At 48.9% G+C, this 13,006-nt stretch overlaps 6 protein-coding genes across 6 annotated transcripts; 2 read left to right on the top strand and 4 right to left on the bottom strand.

Annotated features, from left to right (window-relative positions):
• Window positions 1-29: 29 nt before the first annotated feature.
• Window positions 30-500, bottom strand: BDZ99DRAFT_349075 (uncharacterized protein; the record flags this gene model as incomplete). The annotated part of the gene is made up of 2 exons (XM_033714478.1): window positions 30-139; window positions 251-500. Coding segments are annotated over 2 exons (360 nt in total), but the record flags the coding sequence as incomplete, so codon positions are not given.
• Window positions 501-745: 245 nt separating this feature from the next.
• On the bottom strand, window positions 746-1,796 carry BDZ99DRAFT_466380 (uncharacterized protein). Its single transcript, XM_033720754.1, has one exon. The coding sequence runs from the start codon at window positions 1,755-1,757 to the stop codon at window positions 816-818; it is 942 nt and encodes a 313-aa protein (XP_033573068.1). The 5' UTR covers window positions 1,758-1,796; the 3' UTR covers window positions 746-815.
• Window positions 1,797-2,626: 830 nt separating this feature from the next.
• On the bottom strand, window positions 2,627-3,888 carry BDZ99DRAFT_103982 (uncharacterized protein). The gene is made up of 2 exons (XM_033712340.1): window positions 3,877-3,888; window positions 2,627-3,821 (listed from the first exon to the last, which is right to left on the bottom strand). The coding sequence occupies exon 2, from the start codon at window positions 3,677-3,679 to the stop codon at window positions 2,864-2,866; it is 816 nt and encodes a 271-aa protein (XP_033573069.1). The 5' UTR covers window positions 3,680-3,821; window positions 3,877-3,888; the 3' UTR covers window positions 2,627-2,863.
• On the bottom strand, window positions 3,596-4,211 carry BDZ99DRAFT_466382 (uncharacterized protein). The gene is made up of 2 exons (XM_033720755.1): window positions 3,877-4,211; window positions 3,596-3,821 (listed from the first exon to the last, which is right to left on the bottom strand). The coding sequence occupies exons 1-2, from the start codon at window positions 4,199-4,201 to the stop codon at window positions 3,739-3,741; spliced, it is 408 nt and encodes a 135-aa protein (XP_033573070.1). The 5' UTR covers window positions 4,202-4,211; the 3' UTR covers window positions 3,596-3,738.
• A 553-nt stretch (window positions 4,212-4,764) lies between these two features.
• Window positions 4,765-5,423, top strand: BDZ99DRAFT_524331 (uncharacterized protein; the record flags this gene model as incomplete). Its single annotated transcript, XM_033725893.1, has 3 exons — window positions 4,765-5,002; window positions 5,053-5,305; window positions 5,357-5,423. 3 exons carry the CDS (start codon window positions 4,765-4,767, stop codon window positions 5,421-5,423), a joined length of 558 nt encoding a protein of 185 aa, XP_033573071.1.
• A 30-nt stretch (window positions 5,424-5,453) lies between these two features.
• Window positions 5,454-6,690, top strand: BDZ99DRAFT_574322 (uncharacterized protein; the record flags this gene model as incomplete). The annotated part of the gene is made up of 2 exons (XM_033728365.1): window positions 5,454-5,888; window positions 6,145-6,690. The coding sequence occupies 2 exons, from the start codon at window positions 5,454-5,456 to the stop codon at window positions 6,385-6,387; spliced, it is 678 nt and encodes a 225-aa protein (XP_033573072.1). The 3' UTR covers window positions 6,388-6,690.
• Between the last annotated feature and the right edge of the window lie 6,316 nt (window positions 6,691-13,006).

A 13,006-nucleotide genomic window follows, 5' to 3' on the forward strand; every position in this document is an offset into this window, starting at 1 on the left:
CAAAGAGCTTCCTCGTCCCCCCCCCCCCCCCCCCCGATCCGCTCCGCGGACGTCATCCGCGGCACGCTCTCCGCGACGTCGCGGGTGAGATACACCGGCACGAACACCCTTCCAGCTCGCCCGGCGGCCAAGGGAGTTGCTGGTGTGGAAGTCTAATCCACCTACCATTAGTTCCCGACATCGAGCCGTGGTGATTATGCGCTTTGGGACGCGAGCAAGTGAGTGAGTGAGTGAGTGAGTGACAGCGTACCGGTGAAGATTGCGATCCGATGGAAGGTGGAGGGGTCTTCGACGTGGGACGTGAATGCAAGATCGCGGAGGTGTTTTCGTTCGGTTTGGTAGGATGGGTGGTCCCGAGCGTAGAGGATGGAGACAGGGTCGATGAGTTGGTGGTTGTCGATCAGAATAGCTTTGGTGGGTGAGCGAAGGGGAATGAGGAGCTTGGAGATGGTGAGTTTGCCGGTGCCAGGGAAGGCGTTGATCCAGATGAGCGGTTGAGGGGGCATGGTTCGAGGGTTGGTAGGATGAGGGCGGTGAGAGTGGAAACAGGCACTGTGGAGGTGTTGTGGGTTGTTTGTTAGTGCAAAGAGCTGGATCAATGGGAAGAGAGGTTTAGAGGTTTTCATTTTTGTGAAGGCCGATGAAGTAAAGCGGTACGGATGAGCCGCTATCACTGGATTCGCATGAGTCACGGGGTGAGCATGTGTGCGGATGCGAGGAAAGTGGGGCTAGGGTTTTATCTGTTGGCATGTTCGGTACTTCGTGCGCTATTGACTCTACCTACTAAGGGGCTTCAAATTTTCGCTATCCATAGTCTAGCGCAGAGATGAAGCATCGGTACCGAGGGAGCCTTGGTCGCTGCATAGAGGTCCGTTGAGTGACGTAACGTATCCGTTGTAAGTTTCTTCGAATGTTGTGGTTTGCACGGGAGGGGTGGCCTTCTGTGTCCCGCTCAAAGCATCAGATTCATGGGTTGGGATCAGCTTTACATGCGCATAGTCGATCTCGAATCCCTCAAAGATCATACCGCAGCGAGAAGCGAGAAACGTCTTCATCAGGTGTCCAGTAACGGTGTGCGCAGCACCCATGAGCTTGGAGTAAGTGTCATCTTCGAGACGGAAGATATCACTTGACAGGTGAGCGCAGGGCACAAAAACGGCAAAACTAGGCGTATTCGCAAAAGGCGTTAGGAACGCGACGTGATCGTCTGTTTCCCATATACGTGACTGGGGGAGCTCTCCTCGAACAAGTCGTGCAAACAGGTTGTTGTCATTCTTGTCACCTTGGAAACGGTAGTTGAATGGTTCCGAAATGCCGGTCTCTGCTTTGATCGATGAGGCGATCTGGCTCAGACGTTCCGAATCCATCTGGGGGCCATCCTTGGAATTGATATAGCCTGGATATGTCTCGTTGAATTCCTTTGAATCGGCGAGAATTGGCTTCCATTCCTTGGTGAAGTCATGCAGTGGGATCATAGAGAGGAAACTGTCTCCTTCAGTAACGCGGGCGCAGCGGCCAACGTTATAACAAACTTCAAGGGTCTCTGTGAGTCCCTTGATGGATGTCATGACCTTTACAAAGTCACCTCGGTCCAGAGAAAACAGACCCACGGTAGTTTGCTTGAGGGATACCAAGGAATGTCCTCGTGTGGTCGGATACCGTGACAACCCAGCAATAATTTGAGCATCGTTGTAGAAGACATGCTGAGCTAGCACCGGGAATGGGTTCTGGGAAGTTTGGATTGAGGCACGCTGCATCGTCGCGGAAGAGAGCCCACACCGAGAGTATATCCTGACCGACGCCTCAAGGATGGGGGAAATGATCTGAGAATTGTTGTGAAAAGAATTGTATTCCTTGCACCGCTGAGATAGGCTCAACGGTATCGATAAGGATACAACCAATAGAAAGCTTAGAGTAATGAGAACTGCGGCGGATTTTGCCTGCCCTGTACAACTCAGTAAGGTGTTCCAAAATTCTGGTCTGAGCGTTGCGAACCAGCGGTGCAAGGGATAGACTATGAGGAGTGTCAAATGTGTGATGATTGATGTTGAGATAGAGGGGGCGGGCCCTTTTTATATAACCAAGGAAGGTAATCAAGGCGCCTACATGGGTATCATGGGCAATTGAAATAGCCGCGCAGTTCGAAAACGTGGCTGGAGAAAATTCTAGAGGCGCGGCCGTGGTGAATACAGCTGAAGAGTCCTCACCAGCCAGTACAGCGCTTCGGCCTTTTCATAATCGGTTATGGGCGGAAAGATGCTAGCATGACTTCGAAGCTGTGAAGGGGGCGTCGTAAGAAGAATGAGTGTGCTGAGGAAAAAGCGGCACTTTTGCCTTTGCCGCGGGCGGCACAGAGCGAATCGGTTTGCTGCGGGTGCACTGTGGTACGACGCGCAAATAATCGGCATGATGATGATGTCGCTCGCTCAAGCAAACCACACTGAATATATCCTTGGTTTCGGGCCGAAGGGGTTGCTACGTGCCAACTATGGCAGTGAACGTTGTTGCTTGAACGCGCAACTTAACCTGAACTGGAACGCGATTGTTGAAGAGCTGACCGCGCGAGCCCACTCAATGGCGGCATTAAGGCTATACTAGGTGCACAAGAATACATGGTTTGGCTGTTGGCGTGTACCGTGGAGTTGTATATTAGATTTTTTGTCGACGATTGCGGGACTTCCTGGTGATTAGTAGTGAGCGTAGATACATCCCTAAAACCTGAAATACTTGGAGATTCCGAGCATATTCAAGTCGCTGAGGCGACCAAGATGTATGATTATTATGAAATGTGAACTTTAGGGCAGAAATAGACAATTATTCAAAAACTGGGGTACCTGCATTACGCTTTTCGAGGACGCAACAGTTATGAGCATGTGTTCCAATTGAATTTCAAATAAGATGAAGTGTTCAAATAACGGTGAAGAAATATGACGGGTGCGAGTCTCGTAGCTTGATCAAACAAGGCCGAACACCGTTGAAGTTTAGGCTCACGTGATATAACTAATGACAAGGAAGATGGACGGTAATCGACAAGAGTGGTCTCAGTTAGGTTCACTTTGAGGGCCCGTCCACTAGCTCCGGCAGGTCGCTCACAGGGATCGGAGAGTAGTTGACGCTGGGCGAGGTGGTATTGACAGATGATATCGCCATAGAATCCCTGTTCCGTGAAAGTGGTGATACCTGAAGAAGCGAGGATCTCTGCGGCGCAGCCGGCTCCTCCGCCCCTGCTCCATAGTTCGCACCCTCTTCGTCGTCTTCTGGGGGCTTTTGGTTTTTCTTCCGTTCGTATTCCTCCGGCGTCAACTGCGATTCCTGAGCATCCACTTCCCAAGGCGGTTTCACTTCGGGTGTTCTCGAGCGACGGCGCTTGACTGCGCGAAACCATACGAATACTGCGAGCAGTCCGAGCGCCAGTGCAGCTACGGGTACTCCAATTCCGACGCCGATCTTGGCTCCTACAGTCAGGCTCGAGGATGAGGAGGACTCGCTCGATTTGAAGACCTGAGCCGAGTCGCTCGGATTGGAAGTCGAGATTGGCGCAGCCACGGTAATATAATGGTCCTTCGTCATCAATACAGTAGTAGGATGTACGAGGCCAGTTGCGCTGGAGGGATATGACGAAGTGGGATTTGGTAGCGGTGTCAAGAACTCGACGGGGGTACTCTGGAGCGATGCACATTCCTCTTCTGATTCCTCCTGTATTCAAACGATTAACGATCTGCTGCTACACAAAACACATTAACTGACTTCGGAGCAGCAAAAGTAGTTGGTATCGTAGTCGACCTCAATATAGGCGCATGTTGTGCCAGCCCAGCATGATACTAACCCAAGCAGGTTAACATGGTTTCGGATCGAGGATGGGGATAAATTGCTTACCTCCAGTATCGCTGCAGCATGTATCACCTAGACGAGGGAAATAGCAGGTGTCGCTATAGGAGCCACATTTCACGGCTCCAAGACCACAAGCTTGTTCGCATGTCGTGCCTACTCCTGGGCAAACATCCCACTCGGGGTAGTAGCCACCGTATGACGTATTCTGGCCATTACTCCACAAGAAAGATTGTGAAGTTGCAGCGGCGGACGGAGTAGTGGAAGATGACTGCAAGGTAGAGGTAGGTGTGGCAGTGTCTGCGCGTCGCACTGCAGGCGAGCCGAGTACACAGCACAGATTCAAAAACAAAGCAAGCACGAAGAAACGCATATTGAGTGCAACGAAAGACGCAAAGAGAAAAGAGCTGGGAGAAGCTGCGAGTTTTGCATGGCCACCGAGGTCGATAGCTCTGCGGCGAGCTCCCACAACCTTGTCACCACCCCGTCCTTACCATTGAGGCACAGCCAGAGGAGCCTAGTGGATCCTTTGGTGAAACCCGAAGTTACAGCGGCCCGCTCCACCCACCAAGGCTACAAGATAGCTAAAAAGATAAGAAATGAATGTTTGGCCAAAAGGCCCTGACTTCAGAATTGATGTGACTGATTGTAGCCTCGAGAGGCCTAGCGCCGGGTCCAGCAGTGCCAGGAGCCGACAGCCTTCGGTCGTCCGATTGCGCCGCTTGCAAGTGGAGAATCCCGTGGCAGTGGTATAGCCGCTGCGGCACAGCACATTCATGCTGAGCTTTGAAGACGGCACGAGATTGGAGGAAGCTGTGTGACGACGCTTTGCGAGCCAAGGAGTGAGCCTTGTGGACTGCAGGTGCTCTGCATATGGTGAGGGCGCAGGAGGATGGCGAGAGCAAGTTGATGCGGAGTTGGTTTTGATGTTGAGTGATGAAAGAGTCCACTTTCTTGGCAAAGTGCACGGCTCTCAAGCCTTTTCCCCTGGCCCCCGCTCTATTGAGTGCAAACATACTTCATGCATATACTATTGACCTCGCCACAGCCTTGCAGAGTCGTGACAGCTCTACATCCGGGCGCGATCTCATTGCCTCGTCGAAGAAGACAAATCTTGCCAAGCGGTACACCAAAATCATCACCGTCAAGGAAGTAGATCTAATCTACGCGGAAGGTAAGATGCACGGACTCGCTGGGCAGATGATTCCCGTTGATGAAATGTAGGGGAGAACTCAGATTACGAACCCAATTTCGTGGCCAGCGTCTACGCCAAGTTGGAGGTCGTAGTGTTACTACTTGAAGACTTTGAACACTTGACCTCAGAAATCGTGTGCCGGCCAGGCTCCATAACTATTCAGCTCCGCCCAGGCATCGTCTGCGAGTCAAACAAAGTAGCCCTCTTTAGTCTTGAAGACGGTGGCCTCGTCATCTCGTCTCACTATGGCTGTAATAATCGTGGTGAACAAAGAGTACTCCGGTTACTAGACCTGAACTCCCTTACAAGAAGACCGTTTCTAATCGAACACAGGGTCGGCAAAGTGAAAGTTGGCACGGATGGCTCCGAATTCACACTTCATACCGAACCTGCCTCCTAGGTGCATTCATTCACTTCCCTTCGCGTTCAAATGCACCACACCGAGGAGAGCCACGTTCTCAGACCCCATGAGGAACTCCGCCGCCGACAAGACGTGACTCCAGTGTCTAGCTTCGAATACACGAATACCTTCGCCGTTCCCGTACCGACTGCGACTACCAATGCCACCACAAACCATCTCGACTTGAACCATGCACTCATCGACCGTGATTTCTTCCCAGCTAACTCCTCTTTCCAGGTTACATGTAAGAATTGCTCCACCTTTGGGAGTCTAGATTTCTTATTCTCGAACTTTGTGCCCGACGTTAGCGACCGTGGCGAATTCATTTTAGGCGATATATTCACGGGCGGAGAGGCCACCGTTGTTGCTAACGGTATGGGTGCGATTGTTGACGTTTCCACGGAAATCTTTGGACCCGATATCAAACTTGACTTGTTTGAGGTTCCATTCTTGTTCGCTGTAAATGTAGGTTGCGTTGGCTGTGGCGTAGCATCACAGTCTTTGGAGTATTAACCGAGTCGATAGATTCCTAAGATCGGGACCGCTGCTCTCATGTAAGTTCCCACTCTGACAGCAAATACTAGCATAAATGGCTCGATGTACGGCACCAGCTTCTAGACAGCTGGCTTGAATGGGGATGCTAAAGTGAGTACTTCAGCATTAGTCGTTGGAGAAGGCTATGTTTAGACTGAGTTTACAATACTGACGAAAATATCTGTAGGTTATCTTGGAGGTTCCCTTTGATATACCGATTGACAATGGCACTATTACTACGCTTGACAAGTCGTGCCTCAACTTCGATAAGAAGTCTGGCACATATGTGCTTGCGGCAGAGGTTGTCGAGAATGCGGTGAAGAAGAACCAGACGGAGAATGCTGAGAGCGGGACGACTGGGCAGGTTAGGATCGATCAAGGGATGTGCTGGATGGCGTTTATCGATGGTCTCTTTGCTTTCATACTTTGATAAATGGGCGCAAACTGTGGTTCTCACGAGTATTATGACTAACAGCTAAGGGTGTTCGTGTAAAAACGGGTGCTTTCGGTTCCTTTTAAAAGAGATTTACGGGATTTAGTGGAATGGGAAGCATGATATTTGCCAACATTCAAGAAGGCATCTCCACATATGTCTCTACTGTTTTTCGGGAGTTAGTTCACTGACATGGATCTGGTTTATGAATCTAACGGCTATTCGCAAGTGCCACGGTTGTTTGTAGTAAACCACACATGAAGTTCAACTTAGCGGTACGCTTATGCCAGTTCGTACAGGCGGCTTGTGGGACCGCCTATTACCATTTCCTACAAGTAGTGATAGGCAACGCCCGGAGTCGCTTCGCGTCCAATATGCTCTAGCTTGCTGGTCGAAATCATCAAATATAACACCTCCATTCCCGTAGATGAATGTCATAGTAGCGCCCCCAAAAACACTTTGTACCAACAACTTTCAGACATGAAACGAGCGAGTACCTGTCCGTGCACGACCAACTTCACCAGTGAAGCCTCGTCGGATTGCTTGATCGAGTTCCGCAGCAAGACTCTCACTCTATGATCGGATCGACGAGCCTAAGAGATCGAAAGGATCCTTCATTAGACGCCAGCAGAATGCTGAGTTATTAGTAGGCTAGAGACGCAATCTTAGATTAGATCGTGAATACATTCATCTATTAAAGTTGAAGACCAGGTTTTGGTTCAAGGGACTGGATCTATTTTGCCGGTTTTTCACCCTGGCGGACCACATACGATTATATTATCTAGGAAGTCAATCCCAAAACATTGGCCCGATATTTGACACGGCAAATCTAGACTGCGCCTCTGTACTGCACATAGCAAAAGAAGCTCATAAGCTTTTGTGCACCGTTCAGTCTATTTCGACATCACTGCCAATGACAACATCAGCCTGTCCCCGAGGCCTTCGACACTCGTCCTTTTCGAAAACACTCACATAACTATCCGGCGGGAGGAACACACATGAGATCACTAGTACTTTCGGCTTAATTGGCTCCAAACCACCGAACATAACTCAAGAATATTTTATTCCTGAACATCCCCCACAGCCTAGCAACCAAAAGCTCTTGCCATGTTCGTGCTGATGATCGGACTCATGTTAATTTCCTCCTAAGGTGTTAAAGCACTTATAGGTCTGGAAAGTGGACGCGAATTTCCAGGGAGCTGCCGAAATATTCACTTAATGCAAGATGGGAGGACTTTATTGAGAATTTACAGCTCCCGGATCCTACAGCTCCGACGAAAGTCCGTCACTCACGTGTTCCACATTTTCCTGCACGCTGCCCTATTGCCAAGACAACCCTAGAATGAGGGCCAGAGAGACCTCCCTATCGCCAATGCTTGGCAATAGGGCGACGTGCAGGAAAATTTGGAACACGTGAGTGAATCAAACCTCCTTATACACTAGCCTGAAACTCCGTTAGCTGCGTAAATTTCTCTCTGGGACTGCCTATAAGCACGATTTGTCCGCTTGAGCTTGCAAGAGTGGAAAAAGCTGAAAGTTGATGGTACCGCCTAAGGATGCTGAATCAACAACTCGCAAAGCATATCGTAGAACGGCAGGAAGATCGAACAGTCTATTAAATAGTATCTTTCCATTTTCCTTGATCAATCATTAGATGTCAAGCCCAAGCCATAGATTACCTGGCCTAGGACTGCTGGAGCGGCAATCCAACGTCAAAACTGCTATGGAACTTTTGATGCAAGAAGCGGACGTTGAGCCCACTCTATCATTTTGCATTTGCATACACTCTGGAAGATCAACCTGCGGGACATACAGAGGGCTCCTTCTACTGGTCACTCATATAAAAGAGGTGCTCTTTTGGTTTTCTTGATCAAATATTAGGGGCCAGGCCGGCTCCATGTAACTGGTTACAAGCCAGTTATAAAACATTAAATCCAATCAAAAACTCCCGAGCGTGGCTAGATCATGCTAAACCTAAATTAGTTGCGTTTAGCCAAAATGCAGAAGCAGCTACCCATACGATGCTGGTAGTCATGATTTTTCCAAGCCAGCGCCAGGCCATTCGAGGTTTGTGAGGTCTTTCTATCGGCCACTAGAGGACAAGCCAACCCATGATTTTGCTAACAGTAAGGTTCTAACAGCTCACCGGACCCCATATCTCAGGACGAGGCCAGCCTATAGCAACAATATCCAGGTACATGGATCAAAGGCCAGAAGCCGTGTACCCCCCTAATTCTCTCTGGCGAATTTTCATCAGACAGTACCGGTCCATTCGCGCGGATTGAATGGATAGTTGATGAAGGACGAAAGACAGTGCACACCACTTTCCTCTTACTAGCTGGCAGCTGGCGTAGGAAGGGCAAAGGATCAGTGAGGAAAGCGTGAGTTGTATTGAGGTGCTAACGAGTGGCTATATAGTGAATGGAATAGGGGTTGCAGGTGGCACCGGTTGCAACGGTGGCAACGGTGGCAACTGTGGCAATGGTGGCAAACAACAGGTGAACCTTGTCCAGCTGAGAACTCAGGTTGAAATTGATGTGAACTCTGATTCCTATAGATGTCTAGCTCGTTGTTTATATACTAGGGGAAGGAGGGGGGCCACCCCCGGGGGCTTGACGTGGCGGATCTCTTGATGCGTTGCTAGTTACATCCTGTTACTTGATACAGTACTGATACCGTGCTGCAGCACTGCTGTTGCACTACCTGTTACTTCCTCCTGTATTAGCATGCCATCCTGATGCGTTACTGGCATATGAGTTGCTGATCCTAGGTTGTAGTGCTGCAACCCGAGTTGAGAAGTGAACCTTGTCCAGCTGAGACGCGTGGACAGATGTGCGTAGGAGCATTCTAGCTGGCTGCCACTAGCTCAGTTTCAAAATGATGTTAGAAATTAACCAAAACTCGAGATCCCAGGACGAGAGCAGCCCACATAACCCAGGGCAGAATTGTTTGACGAAAGACCAGAGGCAGAGACCACTCCGCTGGCTGACTTTATAGTACTCTTCAAGAGTTTCAGTACCCAGAACTATTTCAAGGGCGAGTGTGTTCATCCCATTAGGGTTGGCTGACTCAGTTCTAGGACAAAGACCTAGAAGCAGAGCTTCCTATAACCTATACCCTCGATCGTTCTCCAAGCGGCCGCTGGAGCATCCAATTAAGTCTTCATTTCTTCTGGACAAAGATTATTTCGAAGCCTACTCCATCGTATCTCGCCAAGCCTACGTTTGAAAGAATTTTGGTAGTCAATCAGTCCCAAAGAGCCCAGAGCAAGAGCAGCCCCCATGAATTAAGCCAGGCTCGTCTTTTATTAGGTTTAACTCCGTGCCAACAGAGCTCAACATTCTGCTTCATGCAGTAACAGTACTGGATTTCCTTATGCCTAGTAAGTTCTATGAAGCTAAGGATTGGCTGTGGTATTCTAGATTAGATACTACCGGACAGGCAACGCAAGCATAGTTCCGGGTTGATATACTTCTATGAAGGATGCAGAAACAGAACAAACTCATACACTTCTGGACCCGACTTGTGGAAACGCGAGACCATGATAACTGCTTGGTATACTAATTAATCGCCTCTTGCGAATCATTCCTTTTTGTTGAACACAGAACATAAACTCAGTCCTATGGACGGTTTGAGCCCAAAGATATTGCTTAGGTGGAAACAAGGCCACTCTAGAAACAATTTCCCGGGCCTGAGCAAAGGAGAGGTAGGGCACGCTCCATCGCCCTAATGCTTAGCAAGCTATGATATTCTAGCCAATAGGCTATTGCAGGGACGATATCAATCGATTTATCGGACTGTGGTGATTCTCCTTTTAGCTGATGACAGAGGGGACGCCCCGTTAATTAGTCGGATCTACCATGCTTCTCAAGCAGACACTCGTTTAATGGAAGCTTGCAGTCCTCATTTGATGGCAGACGCAGACGCAAAGTACACTCCATAACACCAAAGTCGAGCTTCTTTCAATACTCAAGCCCGTCTTAATGCGACGATAGCAGAATTAATCATCCCATAAGAGTCCTCGAGGTAGTCTTTTTCAACGAAGTTCAGAAGCCGCGACCTATCATGGATCGAGCCTAAAGACTTGTTACTGCCAGGGCAAAGCCATGAAAAAGGGTTGCGTGCAGTCTTGAGTAGAGACCAGAGTTCCAGCCTAATCCATGGAAATCATGCTGCTCTCACTCTGAAACGCCAGCCTCTAGCAATAGTCCTAGATTGATATCATTCGTTCCATCGCTAGAATTCATCCCTCCGCCTTTGGTTCAGGCGGAGGGACAAAGTACCACTCATAGTGCAGCTGTAGTATTATTTTCAGACCAGCAGTAGACCATGTAGTGGTCTTCAAGTTCGTTATGATGGAATATACCGGGGTAGAGGCCAACAATGCTTCACTTTTCCAACTTCGTTGAAATGCCAGTCCACGACAGCGTTCCTGGAGTACGATTGATCGGCCCATGTGAGATTTTCGGTCGCTATTTCGATCAAAGCCGCAGAAGCTGCGCCTCATCCTTTTGCTTTTTGTACGAATCTTACTAGGCTAGATACTGATTCATCCCGGAATCCATCATTTGGCCTCTATAAACGGAAAGGCTTAGAACGTAACCCGTCCCCCCTATCCAGGATACCTTAGAGATGGCGGAACGTCAACTTATGATAAGTCTACCAGCGCGAGACCGACTGCTCCATGGTTACTAGTCCCTACCAAGTTTGTCTCGTGACTAAGGACCAAGAACGGAGCCCCATCCGAGGTCAACTTTCACAATCTTAACGTCTTTAGACAAAAGACTAGAGGCAGAAGCAAAATTCATCGTATGCTAGTATTGATTGGAGGTATTTGTTAATAAATCGGCAATCCAGGTGAGAAGTCCAGACCGAGACCAACCATCGTACAGATCGAGCATCTAGATCTTAACTGAAGACTCGCAGGCAGAGTTCCATAGCGATCCAAGTGGAAGTATTTTTGCCGGCCAAGACTCGCCTATTAGGGTAATGTGTCGAGGGTTTTGATGAAACGCTGTAACGGAATCGGTTCCATGCGCTGTCTCGCGTTTGCGTTTGATATGATAGATCGTGGACCTCCACCTGAGATCTCAGGGCGAGAGCAGTCCGTAAGAAGAAAGCTGGATCTTAGTTGATCTACTACCCAGATGCATAGGTCAATGTTGGTCGGCCATGTGTAGTATTTGGTTTCTCCACATTGACACCAGCCGATCATAAGATATGATTCCCGTTCTGGAAGGAAAAGCAGATATGGGCCCTACTCCATCGCGTTTAGTTCGTTATAAGTTCGAGGTGATGGATCGTCATTCTACACGAGAGATTCCAAGGCGAGGCATATAGGACAAAATCAAAAGGGGGTGACATTTCGCTAAAAGTAATAAAACGGTGCAATGCACATAGTATGCCACTTTGACGGTTCTTAGATGACCACAGGCGGAGTCCCAGTCATACGGGTCGCTATTGTGTTGTTTTCGATAATGAAGCGTCAAGTTGAGAAAAGAATTCCAGGGTGAGAGCAGCCAATGAATGGACGCACCCGTAATGTTTCAATAAGTTTTGTTACAATGATAGAGAGTCGAACAAAACTGAAAAGTCTAGGGCAAGGGCGGCCTATGAAGGTCGTTACGAGTGCCTCTTAACTAAATGCTCAGAAGGAGAGTCCCATGTTGAATAGCCAGCAGAAGTTTCTGCAGTACGCCCGCTCATCACATATCCCGAGGAGTAATTTGATAGACCCAGGAAGACCGGAATTGGAATCCGCCTCGTGGCCCCGGCCCCAGATGAAGGATGAAAGACTCTGGTGCAAAACCGAACCTATTTCGATTAAGCTCGGGTGCGGTTTTTGAAAAAGAACAAAGAGGCAGAGCCTCCCCAACGCCCATGGGACTTGGTTTGTCAACTCTTCAGGCCAACACGGCCATCGCAAGGTGCTTCAGGTAATCTTCATAGGGGACCAAAGTCGAAGTTAACCGCATAACACTTTGCTTATCCTAAGCCCACGATCCTTGGCATGGACCAACATGAAATATCCCAGAGCAAGAGCAATGATTCTCCCATTCGCGGGTATGGATATGGTATCTTAGCCACAAACTTAATACGGGGCTCTATTGACGACTTCGATGCTAATTCTTTCCTAAGCTAACAGCAGCTCATGACGCTTATCCTTTTTGCGAGTGAAAGACCGACGGCAGAGCCCACAACATGGACTGTCGCCTGAGACTTATTCATAAAAGTACATTTCCGACTGGATTAAAGATCATAAGGCAAGACCTGCACATGATTCGAAATACGAAATTGTTCTTGAGTGGAAATCCAGAGCGACGCGCACTCAATCGACATTTACCACCAGTTAGCTTGAGTTATGCCAACATAAACCCAGAACAAAATTTCAGGGACGAGAGCAACTCATCGAAAGAGGGTAGATTGAATGTTGATAGCAGGTCCAGAGGTGAAGCCCACCCCATTCCTCCCAATATACCGGAATGTCATGATTGTGAGCCGTCAGCCTAGCGCCGAATTGCTAGCGAAAAGTTGCTATCAATGGGTACCAGTAAGGTCTTTGATTGGAGATCTAAAGAACAAAGGGCCCCATGAGTTTCTTTCTCCAATTCTGGTC

Source organism: Mytilinidion resinicola (genome assembly GCF_010093595.1).
Source record: "Mytilinidion resinicola strain CBS 304.34 unplaced genomic scaffold BDZ99scaffold_17, whole genome shotgun sequence".
NCBI classification, from domain to species: domain Eukaryota; kingdom Fungi; phylum Ascomycota; class Dothideomycetes; order Mytilinidiales; family Mytilinidiaceae; genus Mytilinidion; species Mytilinidion resinicola.

Bases quoted from the DNA above. Each gene is read 5' to 3' on its own strand.
- BDZ99DRAFT_466380 (XM_033720754.1), bottom strand. From the start codon at position 1,757: ATGCAGCGTGCCTCAATCCAAACTTCCCAGAACCCATTCCCGGTGCTA.
- BDZ99DRAFT_103982 (XM_033712340.1), bottom strand. From the start codon at position 3,679: ATGTGCATCGCTCCAGAGTACCCCCGTCGAGTTCTTGACACCGCTACC.
- BDZ99DRAFT_466382 (XM_033720755.1), bottom strand. From the start codon at position 4,201: ATGCGTTTCTTCGTGCTTGCTTTGTTTTTGAATCTGTGCTGTGTACTC. The intron at 3,822-3,876 runs GTAAGCAATTTA...TGCTTGGGTTAG, and splicing joins ATGCTGCAGCGATACTGGAG to TATCATGCTGGGCTGGCACA.